The 26,714-nt window shown below is 49.9% G+C and overlaps 1 protein-coding gene and 1 pseudogene across 1 annotated transcript; both read left to right on the plus strand.

The window, feature by feature from the left end:
* The first annotated feature begins 8,574 nt into the window (after positions 1-8,574).
* On the plus strand, positions 8,575-26,263 carry PEF1 (penta-EF-hand domain containing 1). Its single transcript, XM_004005038.5, has 5 exons — positions 8,575-8,610; positions 18,251-18,560; positions 22,791-22,946; positions 23,420-23,563; positions 25,224-26,263. Exons 1-5 carry the CDS (start codon positions 8,587-8,589, stop codon positions 25,451-25,453), a joined length of 864 nt encoding a protein of 287 aa, XP_004005087.2. The 5' UTR covers positions 8,575-8,586; the 3' UTR covers positions 25,454-26,263.
* LOC114113378 (small nucleolar RNA SNORA70) lies at positions 11,927-12,048 on the plus strand (annotated as a pseudogene).
* Positions 26,264-26,714: the final 451 nt, after the last annotated feature.

Here is a 26,714-nt window from a genome sequence, read left to right on the forward strand (position 1 = left end):
CTCCTTCATTGCCTGTGGTCAACCAGTAAAGCTGTGGAATGCTGCTGTAGAGAGGGTCCCCAGCTCAGCTCTCCTCTCTGATACTTCTGAGTCATCCTTTGGTCCTTTGAACCACGTGTTCTCTCCTTCATGGCACACTTCTCCAAGTCAGAGAGAGGGCATTGCTCAACCCCTTCTCATGAATGAACCAAAAGCAGTTTGAAGACCTCTTTCCAGCTCATAAAGGCCACTCCCTATTTTCTTCCCTAAAAGAGATGGGTGTCTGGCACCCCCACCCACCCTTTGGGGTGTGACCCAAAGCCCCATCCAGGATGCACATTGAGAAATGCCACTTGATGCTGAGGTACATTCATCTATCTGCCTGACAGCTCTTCCAAGCAAGCACACTCTCTTCTTGCCGCTCCAGTAATTCCATGATTAGAAAAGTCTGTGCAAACAGGAGGAAAAGATAAGGTGGCAGCCCCTGGCCCAGGGAAGCAGGGAGTGCTTCTCCAGGAAATGACATGGAAATTCCTTCCTGTACCGATGGAGGGCCTTCTCACCCGCCCTCCTGGACTGCACATGGCATCTTTTGTTATTCTTTGTTAATCTAGCATGTGGAGTGGTTTTTTTGTACATCTTTAGCCCTAGGCCTTCAGAAAGAGGTTATATCAGTGCAAAGGGATCACGGGCAAGCCACAATAAGATCTGAGTTCATAGGCCTCCAAGTCCACTGGGACTTTGGTGATCCATCTGCTGCCTCCTTCTCCATTTGTAAAAAGGCTCAGAAGAAGAACAAAAAAAGAGAGATGAATATTATAGAAACATTCTATCTCAGACTTCTTCCTTTTCTGCTTTTCAGATCTCTTGATCCTGATGGGATGCCTACCTTGTGAGAAAGCAATAGGGCACATCCATGGGGACTTCCAGAGAAAGCCTTTTTACTGGCTCCAGCTTTCTGGACGGTTTATTCAAGTTGGATAAACTTCAAAGGGATCACAGAGCAGGCTGAGAAATGTACCCGAAGTCCAGATGCTTATCCAAACTGCCTGAAGCTTTCAAACTGGCTGTCAAATCTCTCCAGAGCTGGCATTTCCGGCACGGTTTTGAAAATGCTCTTCCCCTGTTGAGCCCCAAATGCCAAGAGCTTTTCAGAACCTTTGACCTATTTTTTTTCCTGCCAGGAGCAGAAAGGTGTGCCAGTGATGAGAGAAATGAAATAAGGCAAACTCTTGAGGCTGCCAAGTGTCTCACATGATACTTTTAGATAAAGGAGGAGCCAGTTCTTATTTGATCTCTCACCAGCAATTCTCAGTTAACCCTGATTCCAACATAAAACATGAAAAAGCAAACTCATCCTCTTCGAATGGAAGTAGCAGCCAGCTTTTGACAGTGGATGAGGACAGATGTTAAAGTGCTCCCATCAGAAGGCCAGCTTCTTTTCAACCCAATCTGTGAAGCACTAACTGATGACGGCCTTCACAATAAGAAGCACGTTGGCACGAGTAGAAAGAAAGAGAAGCAAGGACCAGCTGTTAAACTGAGCAGGTTGGCTTTGAAGGCCAGAGGGGGGAACCCGCTATGAGGAAACATCAAACCCATCCCCTCTGAGGACCACCAGGGAATCGATCCTTACAGAGTAAATGATGCTTTCTTCTCTTTTCTCCTCGAGTCAAATTCATTCTACTCTTCAGGGGATCCTACAACAGGCTAGGTTTAAGCTTTCATGATTTGAGTGCTTGTCTCCCTGGAGTTGGAAATTGCTGTATTTTCTTGGACCATGAAGAACCAGATGGGAAGCTGAATTTTATAGTCTCTTCTGTTACTGTGGTCAGCAAAAAAAAAAAAAAAAATCATGGATTTTGCTCATAAGTAGGAGCTGGGTATGGAAAAGGCACTGGCAACCCACTCTAGTACTCTTGCCTGGAAAATCCCATGGACAGAGAAGCCTGGTAGGCTGCAGTCCATGGGGTCACTTTGAGTCGGACACGACTGAGCGACTTCACTTTCACTTTTCACTTTCATGCATTGGAGAAGGAAATGGCATCCCACTCTAGTGTTCTTGCCTGGAGGATCCCAGGGTCAGGGGAGCCTGGTGGGCTGCCATCTATGGGGTCGCACGGAGTCGGACATGACTGAAGCGACTTAGCAGCAGCAGCAGCAGCAGCAGCAGCAGCAGCAGGAGCTGGGTAAGCTTTTAGGGAAAAGCAGGAGCAGCATGCACCTTCCCCTTCCTCCAGGGAGCTTGCTCACATTCCTGCCTGTCTTCATTTCTTAGTGTATTTATTTCAGGTTTTGAAGGCAACACACAGGTCATCCGGATTGGCAATTGATGAGTCCATTTCCACTTTCTATTTTGTGCCGGGAAGAGTATCAGGCTCTGGAGATTCAGAGGCAACCTAGACAGATAGGGCCGCGCCCCCACAGTGTCTGGGTGGGGGCAGCAGAGTTAAACAAACAGCTGCAATAACATGGGGTGATGGGGCAGTACCAGGCACCAGGGGAGCACAGAGCTGAGAGACCTAACCCTGTCTAGACAGATCGATGTAGGCAGAGGGAACGTCGTGTGCCAAGGTCCAGAGATGACTGGGGCAGCACACTGAGTGATGAGAGACAGGGCGTGTGGTTGGAATGGGGAGTGTGATGGAGGGAGGGAGGCAACAGGAAGCCAGGGTTTCATACGAGGCTGCGTCGAGTCAGGTTTGCATAACAGGGAATCCTTAATTTGAGAACCCCTCTCAAATTTGAGTGAGAGGGAGAAAAGGCTGCTGCCTGTTTATTCTGCAGAGAAAAATCCCCAAATCTGATGTCTTCTGGAACTGAAATCTTTTCTGTCATAATATTTTCCATTGACACCCGAATTTAACAGAGTCTGTTTAGACTCTTCACATGTGGTCCATTAACCCGCTCCAAGACTAAATCTTTTTGTCATTGTCCTGAATAGTTTGTGGGAATAGGACGTATCAACGTATGATCTCATAATGAAAGGGGTGTGTGGCTAAATTCCCGTGCCTGCTGTTCTCATTTTCCTGTTGGTTCTGTGGAAAGCTACAAATCACCCTCTGCTCCAAGGCATGCAACTGGAATTTAAATTCTGGAACTGGATCTAGTCAGAATCAAAGAGAATTAATTCCATAATAATTAAGTGGGTATTGGTATTCCTTCTCAGTAAGCAATACTGGAGCTTGGTGCTGAACCAGGATGCCTAGAGGGAATGACGTATCTCCAGGGGTGGTGATATTTTCGTGAATGGTCCTTCCATTACCAAGCTCTGCCTCACCTCTCATGGGTCAATCATGGGGCTTCCATGAACTTAGGAAAGTACTCTGTGCTCCAAAAAAGGGCTGGAATCCAAGTTTCCCCGTTTGGCTAAAGCTGAAACAAAAACAGGAACTTCTCCACCCACCTCCGTCTGCCTCAGGTAGCTGAGGTTTTGGAAACGAGCTGATTGTTTTCCAGTCTTTGGAAGCTCCTGACCTCCATTTTACCCAGCCCTCTCCAAAGTAAACACACCTGGGCCTGCTGCAGGTCCTCAGAGGCGTAGCCCTGGACTTGGCTTTGGCTGGTCTCCGACTGCCTGAGGGATGATTTGGATACCCTTGCCCCCAGATAGCACAGACATCCAATAGAACGTCCTCCTATGAGCCCTTTGCTGGGCAGAGGGAGCTGGGGTGCGAAATTCTCATAGCTTAATCCTCAGCACCTAGACCACAGCCTGACAAGTGGTGGGAGTGCAACAGGTTGTTCTGCTTGTGGAACAAAATTAGTGCGTCTCACACTGCCCCAGTTTGCAGGCCAGGTGTCACTATTCTCTCTCCCTTCACCTTCAGCCCAGACTGCAGGGCTTCCTTCTTTGGGAGATTTTGCAGTTCGACTCCACTAATTGTTTTGGACTGCACATGTAGGGGGCGGTGGCAAAGGCAAAGGGTGGCAATTTACAAAGGCAATGAAGACCAACTAACTACTAAGTACTGATGAGTTAATTTGCGGACCTGGCTTCAAATCTGCCTTCCCCATTTCCTTTTGATAGTTGGGAAGTAACTTAGCTGCTCTCAGCCTCAGCTCCTCATTATAAAAGGGTAACAGTATGTCAAAGGATTGTGGTGAAAATTGAGGCAATATATTGTACTTAGCACAAAGTTTGACATGTAGCAAGCATTCAGTACAGGATACTACTACTACTGATAACTATTAATAGTCATTGAACTCATCCCAGGCACTATTTAGGCACTGGGGATAGAAGAGTGGATAAGGAAAAGGACACTCCTGCAGTATACATGTAACCTTCACAGAGGACAACTCAAGTAGTGCCAAGTGTTATGAGAAAATAAGACATAGTGGTATTATAGATGACTAGAATGGGTGTAGGGGGCACTGTTACTTTAAGATTTATCTATTTATTGGCTGTGCTGGGTCTTCATTGCTGTAAGCGGGCTTTCTCTAGTTGCAGTGAGTTGGGGGCTGCTCTCCAGTTGGGGTGTGCAGGCTTCTCATTGCTGGGGCTTCTGTTGCAGAGCACAGCTTCAAGGCACGTGGGCTTCAGTTGTGGCTCCTGGGCTCTGGAGGGCGGGCTCAGCAGTTATGGAGCACGGGCTTAGTTTCTCCGCAGCACGTGGTATCTTCCCAGGCTGGGGAATCGAACCCATGTCCCCTGCATTGGCAGGCAGAGTCTTAACCACGGGACCACAAGAGAAGCCCCAGTGCTACTTTAGATCTGGGGTCAGTGTCCCCACCCCCACCACCCAAAGTGAGATTTGAACTGAGACCCAGATGGCAAGGAGAAGCTAGCCAGCGAAGAGCCAGTGGAAGACCATTCCAGGCAGACGGAACTGCTAATCCAAAATCTAGAGGTGCGAATGAGCTTGGTACGTTCCAGGGGTGGAGACCAAGCCAGCACAGTTGGGAGTGACCTGAGGACCACAGTGGTGGGAAGAGGGGCTGAAGACACAGGCAGGGTCTTCGCTACAGAGGGCCATAAATGCTATCAGGATGAGTACAGTTACAGATGTTCCTGTAAGAGTTATTGGAAGCCTCTGGAGAAGTTTAAGCCTAGGAATGACATGATCTTATTTACATTTAAGACAATCATTCTGGCTGCCCTGTGAAAAACAGAATGTGGGGGAAGGAGTGAAAGCAGGGACATTGATCAGGAAGCTATGGTCATGGTCCAGGGTGAACGTGCCAACTTGGTCTATTTTTGAGCTACAGCACATGGAAGTGGGAGGGCGTGTGGAGAAACAGAGGTCGCACAAGAGTGATCCTCGGTTTCAGGCCTGAGAGACTGGGTGGATTTTCAGAGATGAAGGGGAGGAATGAGTTTGGGGAAAATTATCAAAGAGAACTCTGAAGCAGGAAGGCTGAATACAGCACAGTGACAGCACCAAGGGCAAAGGGAGGCAGGCAAGCGGGTAACTCTGGAGCTGGTGGGGATGTGGGTTACGTGAAGGATGGCATTGGAACTGAGTTGTTGTTTTTTAAAAAAACTTACCTATTTAATTAACTGTGTCAGGTCTTAGTTGTGGCATGCAGGCTCAGTAGTTGCTGCACGCTGGCTTAGTTACCCCACGGGGTGTGGGGGACCTTAGTTTCTCGACCAGGGATAGAACCTGCGTCTCCTGCATCGGAAGGTAGATTCTTAACCACTGGACCACCAGGGAAGTCTCTGGAACTGAGCTTTGAAGGACTGGACTTGGGAGGGCTGCTGGTTGGGTGAAAGGACTGGTCTGAACACAAGTCTTGTCTGAACACAAGTCTGGGCATGAATAGGTGCCATAAACTCATTATTTCAGATCTCTTTATATACTCGTTTCTGACAGCAGAGGAAACTGAGACTCAGAAATTAAATGACCTGCCTGAGGTCATAGAGTTAGAAAGTGGTAGAATCAAGATTCCCCATTCCAAAGAAAGGGGGCTGAATGGTGGAACTGAACATACAACAGCAGACAAACAGGGGCTGTAAGACATAAGATGTAAAGGTGAGGCTGGGTCAGATTGTGAAGGGTCTAGAGCGCTGCAATGAAGAGGTTGGACCTTATTTTGTACATGTAGATGAAGAAAGCCATTGTACTTTCTCCAGGGGGCTAGGAGCATGATCAGCACTGTGATTTTGGGAAGTGCTGGCTGTCGACTGAAAAAAAAAGGCAAAACATGAGCGCTGTGAGTTGTTTTATTTGGGGCAAAATGAGGACAATAGTCTGGGAAAAAGCATTTCAGATATTTCTGAGAAACTGCTCGGAAGTGGTAGGAGGCAGGTCAGTATATATGTGATTTTGGTGAAAGGGGAATACATGTAATCAAGTCCCTATTTTTTGCAGAACATGTCTGCCAGTGATGAGAGGCAGATGTCACCATGGAGGATTTTAGTTCTTTTATAGGTACGAGGCAATGCAAGAATGGGGCTCTTAACACTGTCTCCTGAAAATACCTAACTGAAGACCTATTCTGCCAGTTTTCCCCAGAGCACAGAATGCCTCATTCCGAATCTCCACATTTAAATCCTTTCAGGCGGTGTTGAAGGTCAGCAGCAACAGTGGCTCATAGTTTGATCCTTTGTAGAGATAGATGGCAAATGCCAAGTTGCAGGTGACAATGGCTAGATGGCCAAAAGTGACACCACCTCGTAACACTATTAATTATTTTTAAAAATACAGGTTCTGGAGATACAATGACAAGCAAAATCAGACACAAGCTGTGCCATACAGAACTAACAAATTAATCAAATAAGCATGCAAACAAGTGGAGAGTCTAAACCACAAAGAAGCAAATATATGACTGTGAGGTCTTTGTCAACTAAAAAAATGTTTAGAGTCGCGAGTCAAGTTTTATTTGGGGGCAAAATGAGGACTGCAGCCTAGGAGAGAGCACCTCAGATAGCTCTGAAAGACTGCTCCCAAGAGGCAGTGGGGAGAGGTCAATACATAAGATTGTGGTAAAGGGGGAGTTCAATGCACTCATGAGCTTACTTCACAAAAGATTTTCTGCTAATCAAGAGGAACTGATGTCACCATCGAGGGATTTAGTGCCTTTCTAGATATGAGGAGATGCAAGGATTGGGATCATAAAATCAGTTCCTGAAAATATCTAACTGTCTAAAGACCTGTTTCATCAGTTTCCCTGGAGCACAGAGTGCCTCTCTCTCCACTCTGAATTCCCTTTGGGGAGTGTTGAAGGTCAGCAGCTGCTGCAGCACAGGCAGACAGCAAGGGCCCTTGTTGGTGCATTTCAGTCGCTGGCAAAAGCTCTTGGCAAGTGCCAACTTGTAGTTGACATCTCTTAATAACCAGGATCTTACTTACATTGGGGATCAGTCCTCAACCCTTCCCTGATGAGACCTGGGGTATCCATTGACCCCAGTTCTAGGCTACACTCTGCCCCTAAGCCATAGTGAACTAGGGCAGGTCATTGGACCTATTTCTCCATTTTTGAAACAAGTCAGCCTTATGTAACTCAATGAAACTACGAGCCATACCATGCAGGGCCATCCAAAGCAGACGGGTCACAGTGGAGCATTCTGACAAAACATGGTCGACTGGAGAAGGGAATGGCAATCACTTCAGTATTTCTGCCTCAAGAACCCCATGAACAGTATGAAAAAGCAAAAAGATAGGATACCGAAAGATAAGCCCCCAGGCAGATAGATGTCCAGTATCCTACTGGGGAAGAGAGGAGAAATAACTCCAGAAGAAATTAAAGTGTTGCTCAGTCCTATTGGAGTCTTTGCAACCCTAAGGACTGTAGCCCACCAGGCTCCTCTGTCCAAGGGAATATTGGAATGGGTACACATTTTCTTACCCAGGGGTCGAACCCGTGTCTCCTGCATTGCAGGCAGATTCTTAACCCTTTAAGCCATCAGGAGAGCCTGAACGAATGAAAAGGCTGGGCCAAAGTAGAAACAAGGCTCAGCTGTGGATGTGTTTGGTGGTGAAAGTAAAGCCCGAAGAGACCTCAGACGATCCAATTTCCCTCCCATTCTGACGGCTTGGAATTTTCCTGTCCAAATACCATAGATCCCACTCCAAAGTTACTGACATATGGTGTCCTGACATTAGAACGAAGTACTTCTAGCCCTAGCCTCTGTCCTTCCCAGGATGCCTCTGTGCCCCGTTGTCAGGGTAACCGCCTTGGCCTTCCCCTGGTGGAAACTTGGACTGAGGACAGCAACTACGCCACTTTCATGCGTCCTTTTTGCCAGGTTAAAACATGGCCACCGCTGCAACACCCTACCCAAGTTTCTCTCTAAATACCCAGGCCGACCAGCCCCGGGACCTACTCTAGAGCAAGAAAGGGAGGAAGAGCTGCGCCAGGATAACAATCAAGTTTTCCGGGATCGGTCTCCTGACCCTTAGCTCCGCTGGCCTCTCTCTGCTGCTGCTGCTGCTGCTAAGTCGCCTCAGTCGTGTCCGACTCTATGCGACCCCATAGACGGGAGCCCACCTCTCTAGGAGGCACCAAACCCCCGCCCTAGAGCGTCAGTTCCGTCAACCCATGCGTCCAGGATGGACAGTCTCATACATCCAATTAGAATAGGGCCCGCCCCCAGGCCCAGAAGGAGGCAGGTTTGACGCCTGGAAGCTCCGCCCCTCGCGGACGTGTGACGTCAGAGTCGCCATGGCCAGCTATCCTTACGGGCAGGTGAGTGTGAGGGGCGGGCGAATTCGAGTAGGGCCCTCGCTAAGTCCTGCCCGGACCCCCCTGGTTCGCTTTCTCCCCGCCTCCTCCGCGCCTTTTCCCACGCTGAGGTTGTCTTCCGCGAGGTTGCGCAGGAGAGAAGGGAAAAGAGATGGTCGGTCGCGCCTGGCTCACGTCACGTAGGCATGCACGTCTGGGAGGTCGTGTCGCGCCCCCTTTGACGTTGCGCATGGGAAGATTTGGGGCTCTTGGACCCCAGAGTCAGACTGCGCTTGGCCTGGGCCCTACAACTCTCCCAGGACTCCACCGGGGCCCGTAAGCGGGGTCAGCAACGCCAGCAGAACGTTTAGAGCACTGGTTCTGTCGGTATCTTTTGGGGAGTCGATAAAAATACACCTCTGACGTACTGCATCTGAATAATCAGGAGAATCTGTGGTTTTAGCAGACTGCACAAGTGAGCTTGTCTGGCCACTGATTTAGTCCAGTACCTTTGTTTCACTCATAGAAAAAGTAAAACCCAAGAAGACATGGAATTTATTTGAAGTCGTTAGGCAGCAGAATCCGGAGCTGTCAGCAAATGCCTCTTCCCCAGCGCACCTTGATCCAGCCAAGAATGCCACAGCAAGGTGATTGTGTGGCCAGAATACGTTGTTGGATGACAGAATGGTTGAGTGATCAAGTGCAGTTTGGTGTCAGAGGAAGGTTCACATCTTGGCTCCATCACTTAGTTTAGAGCCCTTAAACAGGGTACTTTTGCCTTTCTGAGTTGAAGTTTCCTTCTCGGTAAAATAGGGCCATATAATAGGGTCTATTTCATAGAGCTGTTATGAAGAATAATGAAGTGATGCTCTTAAAACCTGTGGTACAAATAAGAGTGTAACGGATGTTACCTTTTAGTATTTTGATTTTTCCTAGATTCCTAGAAGGTCAGTGCTGGAAGAGCCCTCAAAAGAGTTCCTTCGTTTTATTAATTTACTTTAAAATGTCGTTTATTTGGCTGCCTCAGGTCTTAGTTCCAGCATGTGGGATCAAGTTCCCCAACCAAGGATGGAACCTGGGCCCGCTGCGTTGGGAGTGCGGAGTCCTAACTGGTGGACCACCTGAGAAGTGCCAGGTTCCTTCATTTTAAAAGGAGGAACCTGAAGCCCAGAGAGGGCTCCTGAGTTGCCCAAGATCACACTAATTTAGGAGATAAAACCCACGCAGGAAAAATTGGCAAACAGGGTCACATGGGCTATTACTAAGCGCTGTGTGTAATCACATACCAAAAGATGTGGCAAGAGCCCTCTTCGGCAGTGCAGCCCTGTACACAGTATTTGGACATCCATATTCTCTGTCGTGAAGGCACTATAAGAAGGCTTGCAGGAATAATTGATTCAACTTATAACTCTGGAAAGAGCCCAAAGAGGTTAAGTGGCTTGCCCATGGTTGCACATAGCAAGTGAGGGAGCATCTATGCTAGAACTTAGAACTTTTGTTGCATACTTGGCAGAGGTAGGAAAGAGAGGCCCGCTGGGGCTGAGGTTAGGAGGAAGTATAACCAAGCTCGGTTCCATTTGCTGAGGCTTGTGAGGTGTTAATAAGTATTGCTAATAAGGAAGTATGGGTAAATAAGTTTGTTAAATATAGTACGTTTTTCATCACAAAGCATCTCAGAATTCTTAATTTGTTAATAAACATTGTATATTTGCTAGAGAGGGATGGAATATGCAGTGTTTCTTAAACTTACTTAACCATGGAAAACTCCTCCTCCCCTGTTTTGAGTCTGGTCGTTTTTTTGGTGACACCAATATTATTCTTGAGGAATATAGTTTGGGAAAACATTGCCATGATGCATTGTTTCTCGGTGGGTGGTCTGCCTCAGAATCCCCTAGGAGCTTGTTAAAAAAGCACGGATTAGATTTCCACCTCAGACCTGTTCTGTACCCAGAAAAGGCCCAAGCGTCTGCATTTTAATAAGCTTTTGGAGATCATTGGTATGCATCCTAGAAGCAGTGACAGAAATTAGGAGCCTGAACTTCCAGGTTAGACCGAATTGGGCTAGAATCCTAATTCTGCTATTTAATATTTATACCCCTTTGGACAAATCATCTAAGGACTCTGAGTCTCAGTTTCCTTACTTGTAAAGAGGGAGGAATAATACTTCATAGGGCTGAAAAGAGGATGAAATGTGGTAAAGCCTGTAGGCAACCTGGTGCATTGCTAGTGTGTGCTGGCGGGTGGTGGCGTCGCTCTTGCTTCTGTGATCGCTGTCGTCATGCCGTGCTGCCTGGCCTTAGGCTCAGTGAGACAGTGAGAAGGAGCACAGAGAGAAATGTGCCTCAAGGAGAAAAAGAAATGCTCTTCCCTCACCATACCTTTGTTCCTCCTATCCAACTCCTGGTCCACTGTGTTGCAAGAAAGGAAGTGGGTTGTTTGAAAGCATCCAAAAAATTAGTACTGCCTGTCCTCCACTCAGTATGTAGCCCTGGAGGATTCCAGCCTCCTGTTAGGAATCAGAATTCCTGTAACTTTCCACTGCCTCCTGCCTGGGGGGTCCTCAAGCATGGACTGGATAAAACTCAAGTACCCTTTGGTCGTGTCAAGGGAGCCAACCTAATGGATTTCAGCACATAAGAGCTTGGTCTCTGAGACCAGAGAAATTTGGCTTCAAACCCCTCCACTGCCATTTCCTTGCAGATATTTCCCACCAGAGTCTGAGGCTTGGTATCCCCCTTTTTATAAATGGGATCATAGGCATACCTACCTCAAGAGTTACTGTAAAAATTAAATGAGATAATCCACGTTAAGTGAGTGATACGGTGTTTTGGCATCTAGTAAATACTCCAGGTGGAACAGTGATACAGACACATGAATTGTAGAATCAGCGTGATGAGTAGTAAATGTGAGTAAGAATCAGGCCTGCCCAGGAGAGATCCCTAACTCAGTCTTGAGGGAAGGAAGGCTTTTTAAAGGAGATGACATTTAAGCCAAAAGCTGAATATCTGGTAGGAGTTGGCTGCATGAAGAAAGTATTCCGGCGGAGAGAATAGTGTTCGCAAAGGCCAGGAAACAAGAGCCCAGTATTGTCGAAGAATTTAAGGAGATCAGTCTAGTTGTAGTGAAGAGGAGGGGGAAATGGTAAGAAATGAGACCAGAAAGGTAAGCAAGGACTAGATCTTAAAGGGCCTTATGTTCCGTTTTGAGGAGGGTGGACTTGTGAGAGATCTCCTAAAGAGTTTTATCCCATTTGTGTTTTGAAGCTGTTCCCGGGGGTCACTGTCAGGATGGGTTGAAGCAGGGAGACCAGTTTCAAAGCTGTTGAAGCAATCTAGGTGATTTGCAGCCAGTTGAGCTGACTGTGCTCTTTCCACTGTGGGGGCCCCGTGTGCCGTGGCCACAAACAGCAACCTCCTCTGAGGTATATACAGCCTGTTGCCCTAAGGGACCTTGGAGGCAGCCTTTTCCAGTGGACATTCATGACTGGCATGCTGTCCCTAGTCTAGACTCCAAGCAGGTTATGTGCAGTGCCTTTAGAAAGCGCCAGGGGAGAGTGGCCAAGTCATACTGTCCATCCACACCAAGCCGTAGAACAAGGAGCTTGTGATTGAAGCCCTCCGCAGGGCCAAGTTCAAGTTCTCTGGCCACCAGAAGGTCCCCATCTCCAAGAAGTGGGCATTTACTGAAGTTTAATGAGGATGAACTTGAAAACATAGTGGCAGAAAAGTGGCTCATCCAGATAGCTGTGGGGTCAGATACATCCGTAGTCGTGGTCCTCTGGACAGGTCATGTGCCCTGCATTCTTGAGAGCCTTGGCGCTGACCCCTCCTTATTCTTGCCCACCAATAAATCCTACTTTCCTGTCCAAAAAAAAGTTATCTAGGTGAGAGAACAGTGGCCTGGTGAACATGGAGCTGGGAAGCAGAAGTGAGGAAACTTGGCGCCTAATTGAGGCAACAGAGAGGAAAGCGGAGGGCTCAGGGGGTGCACCAGCATGTCCCTTCCCTGCCATGGGCACACCGGGAGGAGCAGATTTGGATGGAGCGTCAGGAGGCTGTTGGATATGAAGGTCTGCAGCTCACAAGAGATGAAGCTGGAGAGAAAGATTTTAGAGTGTCAGCACAGAGGTGGTAATTGAAGTCTTGGGACAATTCTTGGCTCGTTGTTTATTGGCTGCAGGCTTCTAGCCTTTAAATATTTTAGGACGTTCTGCTGGTGAACGCCCAAACCACTCGTTCTGTAGTCTTGTGACTGTTTAACTCCTTAGAATGGGCTCTAGCCTCCGGCAGCGGGCTGGGGGTAGCTCCAGAGCACAGGTTTGTCTTTGCAACACAGCCAACTGTTCCCTGTCAGGCTCAGCATGGACCAACCTTTGACACCTCTGAGCTTTACTAGCATCTTCAGGGTAGAAGAATGAGCTCTCAGAGCCAAAGCAAAGTGTAGGACTTTCTGAGTGAGTTATTTAAGAGGGGGTGAGCTCCCCACTGGGGCTTCCTCAATTGCTCAATGGTAAAGAATCTGCCTGTGATGCAGGAGATGTGGGTTTGATCCCTGGATTGAGAAGATCCCCTGGAGGAGGGCATGGCAACCCGCTCCAGTATCCTTGCCTGGAGAATTGCATGGACAGAGGAGCCTGGCGGGTTACAGTCCACAGGGTTGTGAAGAGTTGAACACGACTGAAGCGACTTTGCATGTGCGAGCTCCCCACCACTTACAGGAATGTAAGCAGAGATTCCAGGTGGTGCTACAGAGATTCCATCATTGATTGAAAGGTTGGACCAGGAGGCCTCTGGGGTCTCTTAGAATACTATGGCTCTTGAACTGGGTCTAAGTGCTGGAGTGAAAACAGGATAGAGTTCTTCTGAGTCTCCCTGATTTCTGGGTTTGAAGCCTCTGAAAGATCACCTAATCCAGCCTTTCCCCCTTCAACCCTGCCCACTGTAGAGACCCATTATATTTGACACATATATTTTGGACAGTCCCTGCCACTGGCGTGTGGTAGACTCTCACCCATTTATCGCGAACACTTACTTAGAAGAGGGTCGAGTGGGTGGAGTCATGCAGACCCTGTTTTAAATTTCACTGTTTCTAGCTGTGTCCTTCCAGGCACGTGATTGAACTTTCTGGTCCTTAATTTTCTCATTTGTGAAATGGGGATCATAGCCCTTACCTCATAGGACAGAGGGTCTGTGAGAGCCTTAATAAAATGTTAATTGCTCCCTTCCTCCATACAAACTTATCAAATGTATTTTTCTTGGAATCAGTAAAGACATAGGATTAGTTTGGAAAAGACCCTGATGCTGGGAAAGATTGAGGGCAGGAGGAAAAGAGGGCAACAAAAGACTCAATGGACATGAGTTTGAGCAAGCTCCAGGAGACAGTGAAGGACAGGGAGGCCTGGTGCACTGTAGTCCGTGGGGTCACAAAAAGTTGGACATGACTTAGCAACTGAAAAATGATAACAACAACAAAGGGTTAGTTTTCTGTAATGTTTTGGAAACCGTGGTTACTGAACTTTTCCTGTCTTTTTTTTTTCTCCTTTTTTTTATAATCTCGTGTTTATTATCAGCATGAAATGCTCTTGGAAAAACCTCTTAGAGGGGCTGGTAAGTGGCATGGAGTAGTATAAAAGAACATGGAGTCAAGGACTCTCACTCCTGTTTCATTTCTGGTTCTGACCTTTACTAATAACTCAGTGACCCTGGGAACCGTCTTCGCCAGCCTGGATTCTGCTGGTTTTACTCTCTTCATATGGTGCAGACTAGAAACCTGAGTCATCCTGAACACTTCCCCTTCTTCACTCCTCCTTCCATTGCTTCCTTAATCTCATTAGTTGCCAAGTCATGTCTAGTCTATCTCTGGAATAGCTCCGGAACCCATCCTGTTCTGAGTCTGCTGTCTGGTTCAGGCTCTGCTTGTCCTGAGCCTTGGCTGGTTCCTCCCCCGCAAGCTCATCCTCCACACCCTCTGCCGCTTAGTTCTCTAAACAAGGCTCTGATCACGTTTCTTCCCTGTTGGAAACCCTCCTATGGCACTCCGTTTCCCCTGGCATAAAGCTCCACATCTTCTGAGTGATATTCATTTGTTCACGTTTTTACGGAGGCTTGCCAGTGCCAGGCACTATGCTGGACACTGGGGTGCTATGATGAATGAGGCCCAGTGTCTGCCCCCAGGGAGCTCACTGTTGTGTGACAGAGAGAAATTCTAAGATGCAGCCCCCCACCAGCTAACCGAAACGCAGCAGGAGAGGTGCTGGGACAAGGAGCAGGGAAAGAGCCTGCCTTTCTGAGTTCACACTGCATTCTTGTGCCTGCCCCCAGGTTGTTGGCCCACTCCCTGACCACTCCATGCTCGCCCTCAGGTCTGTGCCTTTTTCTTTCTTCTCGCTTCTGTCTGGGATGTCCAGTTTCCTTTTGAAGAATTCCTGTGTGCCAGACTCTGCCTTCTCCAGGAAGCCTTCCTTGAGCCCCCGCCTGCGTGTGTTCCTTTGATTGCTTATTATTTGACATATGGAACCAATTCCTCGACTCATGCCTCTGAATAGCATTTAAGTCGATTTTTCTGATGACACTGGTCAGATTGTATCACAGTTACCCCGTGCTTCTCAAGGCCAGGCCCTGTTTTGTCTAGCACAACCTAATACAACATTATTGCTTTGTAAAGTCTTACTGAATGAATGAAGTCTTTTAACAGTTGTCCACCTCAGTTTCTGAAAATAGGCCTTCTACCACCTTCCCTTTTTTCTGTTAAAGGATTGTTGGTGGGATTTTGCCAGTAGTGTTTCAGTGTGTATGTGAAAGTGTTTTGTAAACTGTTCGTCTGAGGGCTTTAATGCAGGGCAGAAAGGAAAGAGTTTAGTTGCCGTCAGCCCCCTGGATTGTGATAGCGCCAAGGTCAGAAGCCCTGCTGGGACAGCCCTCACTTGATTGTCGTGGGGGCATTTCCTGAGGTAAGGACTATGCCTCAGGTGTCCTCGGCCAGGAACAGTTTATGGCTTCACTCACAGGAGTTCTTGGGAGCAGCAGTCAACTCCCTGGCTTCTTGTCCAGCCTGTTCTTTGGTTTGAGCAGCCTCTGCAGAGTCCTATCCCCTCTTCGAGCCTACCATGGAATCCTGTGTCCTGTTGCTTAAGGAAAGAGCACTGTCGCAGGAGGTAGTGGGAGTCGCTGGGCTAGGGTGTGAACAAGGAGTGGTCTGCCTCCACGTCAGTGTTTCTTGAGCCAGTCCCTTCCCCTCACTGGGCCTTAGTTTCTTGTGTGTGAACTGGAGGGGATGGATTGAAGAAGTTCCCTGCGCATCTCTCCAACTCCATTGGGAATCTTTTAAAAATTTTATCGATTTATTTTTGGTTGTGCTAGGTATCTGTTGCTGTACCTGGGCTTTCTCTTGCTGTGGATAATGGGAGCTACTCTTCCTTGCGGTGCGCAGGTTTCCCACTGAGGTGGCTTCTTTTGCAGAACACAAGCTCTAGGACGTGTGGGTTTCAGTAGTTGTGTCCGCACAGGCTTAGTTGCCCTGAGGCACATGGAATCTTCCAGGACCATGGATCGAAGCTGGGTCCCTTGTATTGGCAGGTGGATTCTAAACCACTGGACCACCAGGAAAATCCCCCTTTTTTCATTCTTTGTTGGTCCCATGGCACCTGGCTTATGTGTCCATTTTAAACAGCTCTTCCCTTATGCTGCTTTGTTAAATGCTGCAGAGAGAGTCTCCGTGCTCCTCTGAACATTTCCCTCTCCTTTATACACTGCACCGCGCCCCCTGCACCCCCTTGCCGCTCCCCTTCCCCCGCCCCTGGTTTAGGGCTTTGCTGATAGTAATAATAATAATATAACAATGGCAACTATGATTTATGCCAGACACTGTTGTAAGAACTGTTTGTCTTGTATTAGTGCTTTTCAAACTGCCTTTTGAATCACTGGGAGGGTTCTGCAGGGGCTCACTCACAAGCTCACAAGGGAGGGCTTGTGAGCCTGCCTGATTGAGGCTCTGGAATTGCCACCCCCAACCAGAGCAGCTTTCTGTTGTGAGTTTTTAGATTTGTATTTATCAAAAGGTTCTTTAGCTAAAATTTAACAAAAGCTGTATACATTTCTTGTAATCTGTGGAACAATTCAGTGAGAAAGGGATTATTATGTATTTTGCTTGTGAGAGAACAGGCTTAGAGAGATTAAGCCACTGGCACATGGTCATGGAGTCAGCTGATGGGAGCAGAGTATGGAACTGAGATTTGTCTGTGGCTTCATTATCTGTGAAGGAGGCTTGCTGTGAGCTCTGGGCAGCTTCCAGGGCAGAAGAGCACCCACAATGCTGAGTGGGGAAGGGCCCGCCACCCACCCTCCCTCAAGAAGCTTCTCTTCCTTGAGCAGGCAGTCCCTCTTTAGATCAAGAGTGAATTTGGCCTTAGCCTTGAAGGTAACTGTCCAGGAAGCCATCAAGCACAATTAAAAGAGAAAGTCCAGGTTCACACTGGCTAGGCTACTGGCGATTGGTCTAGGATCCGTCTAGATGGTAGCATCCTCAATTTTTGGAGCTGGGCCCAGTTGCCCTCTGTGCCCTTGACCTCAGCCCACCTGCAGAGGCCTTGGCTGTCCTCCACTCGGCCTTTGGCCGGCCTGTTAGGGAGATGGAGCCGAACGCTCTGAGTCTCAGGGATCCCTGGCTAGTGGCGTGGGGACACGAACAAGAGTGGGAGTGCTCCCATGTAGGCGCTGCTGTTCCCATGGCCCAGGCTTAGCAGCCAGCAGACCTGCATTCCGGCCCCAGCCCTTCCATGTGGTTTTGTGTGATTTTTCTGGACTTGAGTTTCCTTCTCCTTAGGGGAGCGCTAACACTAATAGTTAATGTGCATTGAGTGCTTTGTGCTAGGGTCTCTGTCAGAACTCTTCACGCGATAGGCCTCATTTCATTCTCACACTAATTGGTAGGCAGGCACTTTTAAAGCAAAGAATATTGGGGTTTAGAGAGGCTAAGTCACTGGACCAGTTAGTAAATGGCAGAACCCCACCTTGAACTGGTCTTTTTCACTCCTAACCATTGTCCTGTATTGCTGTAGGAATAGGGTCTTGCCTGCCTGTCTCACAGAGCCGTGGGGTGAGTCCGGGGAAATGTTTTTGCATCATGAGCTAGAGTACATTAAGGGAAGTGCTCTGGGTGAATCCATGCTGTAGATGCACCACTGGTGACTGGGAGGGTCAGGGGCATTACTGGAGATTGCGTTTGTGCTGTGAATTCTGCAAGTAGCGGTGGGGGTACCATGGAGTGTGGATTTTGAATTCGGTTTGATTCATTTGCCTGCTCACTGATACAGTCAATATTCACTGAGCATCCATTCTGCTCTGGGGGCTGGGGATAAAGTGGCAAACCAGTCAGGATACCAGCCCTTGTGGAGCCCCTTGGTGGGCAGGGAAGGGCAGGTTTCCAGGGGAGCCAGGAGAGCAGGTTTCCAGCCCTGCCTCTGCAGGTCATGGGCAGTGTGATTGGGTAAGCTGTATGTCTTCTGGACGCCACAGGTTCCCCATCTAAACCATGGGATCATGAGTCCAGCCCAGCCTGTAGGATCATTTGAAAGAAAGGCTGTGGCAGGGCTTTGTAACTGCAGAGTGCTGTGCCGTGGCCAGTTCCTGGCCTTGTCCTTCTGACTGATGTCTTGCTCTTCTTGCAGGGCTGCCCAGGAGCTGGGGGACAAGCACCCGGAGCCCCTCCGGGTAGCTACTACCCTGGACCCCCCCACAGTGGAGGGCAGTATGGGAGCGGGGTACCCCCTGGTGGCGGATATGGAGGAGGTCCTGCCCCTGGAGGGCCTTATGGACCACCAGCTGGTGGAGGACCCTATGGACATCCCCACCCTGGGGGGCTCCCTTCTGGAACTCCAGGAGGACCCTATGGTGGTGCAGCCCCAGGGGGCCCCTATGGTACACTACCTCCAAATTCCTACGGTGCCGGACCTTACGGACAGGGACCACCTCCTCCAGGTAAGTAGGGGTCTTGGACTCCAGGTGCCTTGAGCCTTGTTCCGAGTTATCCAGGGCCCTGTGTGCCCTTCTTGTGAATGCACAGGCAGTCTGCTCCCTGGCTTCTCAGCATCTTGTCTCTAGCTTTGCTTGCATTAGCAGAATGAGAAGTCTGTTAATTAGCTTTGCTGTGGTGACAACAATTCTGGAATCTCTGGCTTACAGCAACAAACGTTTATTTCTGTTCCTCACTCACACTTGTTTACTCTTGCTTACACGTCAGCAGCTGCAGGCTTGGCTGCTGAGGTTCTGCTCCACATGTCTTTTCTTTCCAGGATCTCGGCTAGAGGCACAGCCCCTTTTGGGGTATGCTCTTTCTCTAACAGACGGAAAGAGCAGGAGAGCTAGAAGGAATGCACAGTGCCTCCTAAGCTTCTGCTCTGAAGGACTGTATGTCTCTTCCACTCAGGTTTATCCCCTGGTTCAAGCCTGACATCAGTAGGATGGGAGTGGATATTTCTCTCATTAGAGGGGGCTCTGCAGCCCCTAGGCAGTGGAGAGGATGTACCATGCTCTTGCCAGAAGTGGGGGAAGGAGTGGATTAGCCAGTCATTGGAGACAACAGCACTACCATCTGCTGTGGGAAGGAACCCCTTTTCTGTGTAAGGGCGACTGACTGCTTATATGCAGAAAGGCACGGTTGCCTAATTGCTGAAAGCTTGGCCTTTGGGATAAGATCACTTACAGATCTGACCACATTACTTCATCTCTCTAAGCCTCAGTAGCCACATCTGTAAAATGGGTAAATATCACTGCTTCACAGGCTCGTTAATAAAGATTAAGTGAGAAGTTGCAGGTAAACACTGGGCACAGTGTCTGGCACATGGGAGGGGCTTACTAGACAGTGTTCTGTTAGAGGGCTCGTTCTGGAACATTCTCAGCAGAGAAGTATTCAGCATTTAATGTGACAGCAGATGTGACGAGGGCTGTCCCATTGCAGAATGCCGAGGCAGGCAGGGGAGTGATGAGATGAGATGGGGAAGGATAAAGAGCAGAGGCAGTGAAGGTGGGCTGCTGGACAAATGGGCCTGGGGAGGGGGCTTGGCAACTTAGTGGATGTGGAGAAGCTTAGGTGGGGGCTTCAGGCTCAGTGAGGACTCCTGAGTGGCCTCAGACCGGCTGTCAGGAAAGGTGAGTGCCCAGACCCCTGCGCCTGCGCCCTCCCAAGCTCATCCAGTGAGCCTGTTCACAGCATACTTGTTCCGAGGAGTCCGCCCCGGCAGTGAGGCAGCCTGAAGCCACTCTGCTGCCCCTGAAGGGCCTCCAGGGAGCCGTAGTGCAGGGGAACTGCAGCATCTTAGTGTACAGACCAGCAGGTGGCCGAGGGAGAGCCTCAGACCTTGGGGGTTCTGAACACTGGGAGCCAGTGGCATTTATCTTGTCAGAGCCGGCACTGCTGGCTATTTGCTTTCAGCTCAGCAGCTTCCTGGTGGATTTCCTCCTCCTTATAAAATTTTGTTTCTGAGCCTGCATGAGGTCCCAGCAGGGGAATGGAACCCTGGCTGTGAAGCTTACTCCTCCAGGGCCTGAGGCCAGAGATACCTTCTGGGGCTGCAGAGGAGGCGAGAAACGTGCTTCAGACTGTTAACTGCTCACCCTCTGCAGCTGCCTCTCTCCAGCCACCATCACCTCCCCGCCAGCGCCGCCCGTGAACCCCTGGAGCAGTGCTTCTGAAGCATGATCCTTGCATCGCATGCCCTGGGGTCACCTGAGGGCCCATCTTAGCCCTGCTGAATCCAGGATCTAAAAGTTGAGCACCATGCTCGGCCAGAGAGGTTTGGCCCTTAAAGTTGCCCCCACTGCCCACAGGGAAGATCCTAGGGGCACTTGACTCCCAAAGGGCCTCTCCAGCTCCTCACCTGCCATTACCCCTCCCTCCCACCAACCCGAGACCCCGTGGAGTGCTCCGAACACACCCTGTGCCTTTGCCATACGGCTTTTCTTTTCCCCATTGCAACTCTCTTGTCACCCTTTCAGACCCAGTTTTAAAAGCCCTTCCTCTGTGAGAATGTGACTGCACACATTCCAGGCCCTTTGCAAAAATGTTATTTTGCCATTATGTCACTTAGTCATCACAGAAGCCCTGGGAAGTAGGTCCAATTTAGAAATGGAGGAATCAGTACTGAGGAAATGGAGCGGTTTCTCTAAAGTCACACAAGCGAGTACGGATCAGAGCTCTTTGCTTCCAGAGGCTGAGCTCGTCTCTGCTGATTGCAGAGACTTCGCCCGTGCCTATGGCCTCCTCCACGTCTGGCACAGCAGCTGTTTTTTTAGGAAAGAGGGTGGGGCCTGTCGGGATTTCCCATCCAAGGAGGTCAGCCTAGTCCCTCAGTCAGGCAAATCTTTTTCCTTCCGGCCTCGCTTTGGAGCCTGGGCGGTGGTTTCTGTGCAGTCTCTGATACTGCCTTGTGCCAGTGAGCCCTTTTTGTGGCCAGTCAACTTAGCAGGTTTACCAGTACTCTGGCTTTTTCCCAAGACAGTCTTCTGTGCTTCTCTGCTTTCATCTGCCACCCTCTCCCCTCACCCCCAGCCCACCCTGCAGTCACCTTTCCAAATGAATGATCCTTTCTCGCATCTTCTGACGTACGCACAAAGCTCTCAGACACCCAAAGCTGTTTGAACCCCGACAGCAACACTAATAATCAGCAGTTACACAGTACTTAGATGGTGCCAGGTGCTGACCTAAGGGCTTTCATGGATTCATTATATCTTCATAGTAACCTTATGAAGTAGATGCTATTGTGTCCTCATTTCACAGATAAGAAAACGAAACACAGAGGACTTTAAGAGCTTAGCCAAGGCCGCACCCAGGAGAGCTGAGGCTTGACCAGAAGCCGCCTCTGGCGGGGGCTGAGCACCTCCCTCTTCTGTGTCCTGCCGTGCCCCTGAGGATTCAGAGATGAGTTAGCCTTGGATCCTGCCCACAAGTTGCTCCAAGTACAACCTGGAAGAAGTCAGGAAAAACATGTACACAGAAGAGTGATCAGGGCTATAGAGTGAAGGGGTACAAAGGAGAGAGGAAGGAGGTCCGTCCAGGAATGGAAGAAGAAAGGCTTTAGGGAAGGAGCAGCATTTTCTTTGAGTTCTGAAGTGTGGATGGAAAACGGATGCAAAGAGATGAGGGAGAAGGGGCTGCAAAGCAGAGAGAACCCAGTGGGTCAGGGCTCCGCGGAGGGGCTGGGCAGCTCTGGGGAGGAGCAAGGGCCTTACTGCAGCTAGGCTGGCACAGAAGGGTGGGGAGACAGACCGACAGGTAGACAGGGGTGGACCACGTGGTGGGGAGGCTGGAATGCTGTTTTGGGGACGCTGGACTTCATTGTAGGCAGTGAGGCGCCTCTGAGGAGTTTTGAGTTGAGGGACGGGGAAACTGGTGAGAACAGTGGGATTTTACAAAGGTTACTCAGCTACAAGTGCTAGGTGGTGGAGAGTTGCCATATGGGGGATTCGGTTAGGATTTGGGGTTTGTTCCACAGTCAGGTGAGAGGGGTCTGCATCAGGGCAGGTGCAGTAGGAACAGGGAAGAGTTGATAGCTGTGTGTGGAACTGCCAGCTTTGGGCAGCTCTTTGGATGTGTGGGGTGAGGAGGTGTCAGAGATGTCTGCGGGGAAGTTCCCAGATGAGGACCTCTGGAGGCCATGGGGAGGGAGGAATGATGGAGCTCTGTGGCCACCCACACTCTGGTAGGTCCGGATAGGATATGCCAGCTCTCATGGTGCCAGGGCAGTCAGAGATGGACCAGACCTGGTTCCCACCACAGAGAACTCCCTGCTGCCTGCTGCTCAAGATGCTTGTCTCTGGGCCATGCGTGTTAGGTGCTCAGCAAACAGTTTTAGGTCCCCAGTCTGGGGGGAGGGCAGAGATGATCCCCCTTCTCAGAAGATTCCTAATCTGACAGACGAGTCCCTGTTTCTCAGAAACTTAAAATCAAATAGAAGAGTGGCTGGAGCACTGTAGGAAAAGCCTGAAGGATTTGTGGAGTAGAATTCAACGCATTTACACAGAAGGTCCTCTTCCATTAGAAGAAAGGCGTTGTCTAGATGGAAGCCAGGGAGGGGGCAGACAGACCTGTAAGGCTCTCAGAGAAGGGAAAACCTGTAGCCAGGGAGGCGCCGAGGCTGGCCTTCCCAGCATTTCTGCGGATTGGTCTTGAGACCTGCATCTGACTGTCCTGGTTGGCACCCCTTCCTGTAGGTGGCGTCCCTCCCAATGTGGATCCCGAGGCTTACTCCTGGTTCCAGTCAGTGGACGCTGATCACAGTGGCTACATCTCCATCAAGGAGCTGAAGCAGGCCCTGGTCAACTCCAACTGGTCCTCATTCAATGACGAGACGTGCCTTATGATGATAAGTGAGTCCTAGCCTTTCCCCACGGGCTCGAGCTGGGGTTGAGCCACCTCCTGTCTGACGGGAGGCAAATGGAAGGCCATTCTGAGGAGAATTTTTTCAGCCAGGGAAGATTTCACGATGAGATGTCCCTTAAACTGAGAGCTCTTTTCCTTAGATCTTTTCTCAAGTTCTAGACGTGGCTGAGTCACAGGCCAGCTTGGTTTCTTGTTCTGCAGGATGGGACTACTTGTCCTGGTGGGTGATGGCAGGGAGGGGGTCAGCCGCCAAGCCTGGGGAGACGATGCAGTTCTGGCAGGGATGGGGCTGGTACAGCGCTTGCTGAGGGTGCATCTTGGGTACTAGCATCTGGGCCTCGGGCCTCGGGCCTTGGTTCTGTGGAGTCTCCTCCTCGAGCCTGGGGGGACGGGCTGCCTGAGTGGTACCTGAGGACCCTGGGCCTTCAGTTTTGAAGCCTTCTTTCTCTTCCCCCACAAGACATGTTTGACAAGACCAAGTCAGGCCGCATCGATGTCTACGGTTTCTCCGCTCTGTGGAAGTTCATCCAGCAGTGGAGGAACCTCTTCCAGCAGTATGACCGGGACTGCTCGGGCTCCATCAGCTGCACAGAGCTGCAGCAAGGTGAGGGCCTGGCGGGGACTCGGCGCACAGGCGCAGCGGACCTTTCTCTTTACTCCCTAGGACAGAGCAGGGGATGCGCTCTGCCTTCTGACCACCTCGTGTCCAACTGCACTACAAAACGCTGCCCTCAGCACAGGCCCCCTCCCCACCCTGTCTGTGACCTGGCTGGACAGTGAGCCAAATCCTGGGCAAGGACATGAGCAGGGCTGGACTCTGACAATGAAATTCCTGGCAGTGCTGGGTCAGACAGATCCAGCTGGCAGGGAGCCTTGGGGATGGAAACTCAGCAGCCCAGGGCACTTTAAGGCTGGTATGTGTGGCTTGTGTGGCTCTTTCCTTTTGAGTTTCTAGCGTGCAGAATGGAAAGAGCCCTGTAGAGGGGCTCAGAAAGATGGCTTCTGTTGTTGGCTCTGCTGGAAGGCAGTTTCCTTCCCAGAGTATTCTAAACGTAGTTGGGTAAGATGATGTGAGGTCACAGCTCCAGGTCTCATTCCAGGTCTGACTGTAGAGGACAGTTGGTTAGTGTGGTTGATGAGAACTGGCCGGGGAGCTCTGCCGGCTGAGAGGGCAAAAGGGCTCCCCAGAGAACCCAGCCCATCACCCTGGCCATGGATTTACTCAGACCAAGGAGCTTGGAGGCAGGGGGAGAGGGGAGCTCCCTGGTGGAAGAGAAAGGAGATTTGTCCTGAGCACCTACCCTGTTGTCAGGTGGTGATCTGGTGATGGATGTTTGTAAGGGTGATATCATCACAGGAAAGCTAGTACTTATTGAATCTTTGCTATGGGCCAGGCACTGGAATAAGTTTTTCTCCTGTGTTACATCATTCTGTCTCCGCACGTGATAGGTACTGTTTCTTATTCCCCACCCTTAGATGAAGGATCTCTTATTATTACCCTTTTACAGATGAGAAAACTGAGGCTTAGTCTAGGAAACTTGCCCAAGGGCCACATGGCAAAAGGGAAGCTGAGATAGTAGCCTGAGGGGGTAGATTATACAGAGAGGAGGAAGGGAGCATCCCAGCTGGGATAGGGGGATGTGGGGAGCAGTGTGGAGGCTGCTACCTTGGAACTGTCCTGCAGCCTCACCTGGGGGAGATGGGATGATTTTATTACTTTTAACACTTATTCTGAGTGTTTATTATGTGCCAGGCAGTATGCCAAGTCCTTTGCATGATCACCTCCTCTAATCCTTAATAGAACCTACAAGGTAAGTATTATCCCCATTTTAGAGATTGTGAGACAGAGGATTAGCAAGGTTAATAAACTACTTGCAGAGGGGCTGGCTTGACTCCAGAGCAGGCCCTCATAGGCTCAGCTGAGCTGCCTCTGATGTCTGTCAGCTTGGAGCAGGGAAGCTCAGGCTTCTGTCTGTAATACAGACAAATCAGAGATGAGCACGTACAGACTGGTGTCATTCTGGGACCCTGCGGACCCCTAACTAAACAGACAGTAGAGACCTTGAGAGCAAGCAATGGGGGCCTTCCAGCTCAGGGGAGGACCCAGAGCTCCTGCTGTACTCCTGACATCTCGGACATCTGTCCCGTTTTCGCCTGGGTGCCAGTCCCCTTGACGTTCCTGAACTGCTGTGCTCCGTGGAGCTGGTCGATGGCAGTGCTCACGGCAGGTTTTTGTGTCTGCTCTGTGTGCCCCTCCTCTCCAGCTCTGTCCCAGATGGGCTACAACCTGAGTCCCCAGTTCACCCAGCTCCTGGTCTCCCGCTACTGCCCACGCTCCGCCAATCCCGCCATGCAGCTGGATCGCTTCATCCAGGTCTGCACCCAGCTGCAGGTGCTGACCGAGGCCTTCCGGGAGAAGGACACAGCTGTGCAGGGCAGCATTCGGCTCAGCTTCGAGGACTTCGTCACCATGACAGCATCTCGGATGCTATGACCAGCCCATCCGCAGAGTGGGGAGCGTGCCAGGCGACGACGTTTCCTGGCTCCTAGGGTGGGAGAAGCATGTGGGCCTCTCTTCCTTTCCTGCCCCTTCTAGAAAAAGAGTCCTCCCTTGCATGATGCAGCAGTGTTCCCAAAGAGTGCTGGGAGTCTGTGTCGTGGCGTCTGAGTCGCAGGGCCTCAGCTAAGGCCACACGGGTAGGGCCTGACCGAGGAGAGGACTGGAAGTTGAATGTCCTTATATCCCTGAGCGTTTAAGTGGCACGTCCTTGTGCCACTTGCAAGAGATGCGAGTCACAGCTGTGGAGTTGGTGTCCAGTTGGCTGGCTGCAGCCTCTAGCTTTTCCTTCTGTGCCCTGACGCCAGTGGTAAGTATTCGTCAGCCTCTTCCCATTAGCAGCTGCATTCCCTTGCCCGTGCTGCCTTGTCAAACAGACCCCATTTCTCCAAAGCAGAATCTGACCGGGGTAGGGGTGAGAGATCTGCCCATGGGACCTGTGGCTTGGATTTCACCCCCACAAGGCCGTATATGGTTGACTTGTAGCTGCCAAGGGGTTGTCCCTGCTCAGGGAACTTGGGCTGTCTGCTCTCTGGACACCTTTGGCCAGGCTCCCCCTCTGCGGCTTGGACCCCTCACTTGCCTGTGTCTTCTGCTTGACTTCAGTCCCCAGGGAACAAGTTGCCACCTCCCACTGCCAATGCTTGTTTTATTTGTGTTTATTTTTCCATTTGGGGCCAAAAAGTTCAGTGACACCATAAGCTTCAATATAAGAATAAAATTCTGGAGTTCATGTTTTTCACCACACCTTCCCAGTTAAAGGTCCATGCATGTATCCATTTAGTTACTCATTTACTTCATTCAACAAATATTTAAGTACATATTATATCCGGGGGTCCCCAGCCTCTTTGGCACCAGAGACTGGTCTGGTGGAAGACAATTTTCTCATGAATAGGGGAGTGGGGAGGGAATGGTTTCAGGACGATTAAAGTGCATTACATTTATTGTGCACTTTATTATTATTGGGTTTCCCTGGTGGTTCAGAGGGTAAAGCGTCTGCCTGCAATGCAGGAGACCCAGGTTCAATCCCTCAGTTGGGAAGATTCCCTAGAGAAGGAAATGGCAACCCAGTATTCTTGCCTGGAGAATCCCATGGACAGAGGAGCCTAATAGGCTACAGTCTACAAGGTCACAAAGAGTCGGACACGACTGAGCGACTTCACTTTGACTTTCTCATTATTATTCCATCAGCTTCACC

Source organism: Ovis aries, chromosome 2 (assembly GCF_016772045.2).
Source record: "Ovis aries strain OAR_USU_Benz2616 breed Rambouillet chromosome 2, ARS-UI_Ramb_v3.0, whole genome shotgun sequence".
NCBI classification, from domain to species: domain Eukaryota; kingdom Metazoa; phylum Chordata; class Mammalia; order Artiodactyla; family Bovidae; genus Ovis; species Ovis aries.

Bases quoted from the DNA above. Each gene is read 5' to 3' on its own strand.
- PEF1 (XM_004005038.5), top strand. From the start codon at position 8,587: ATGGCCAGCTATCCTTACGGGCAG. The intron at 18,561-22,790 runs GTAAGTAGGGGT...CCCTTCCTGTAG, and splicing joins ACAGGGACCACCTCCTCCAG to GTGGCGTCCCTCCCAATGTG. The intron at 22,947-23,419 runs GTGAGTCCTAGC...TTCCCCCACAAG, and splicing joins GACGTGCCTTATGATGATAA to ACATGTTTGACAAGACCAAG.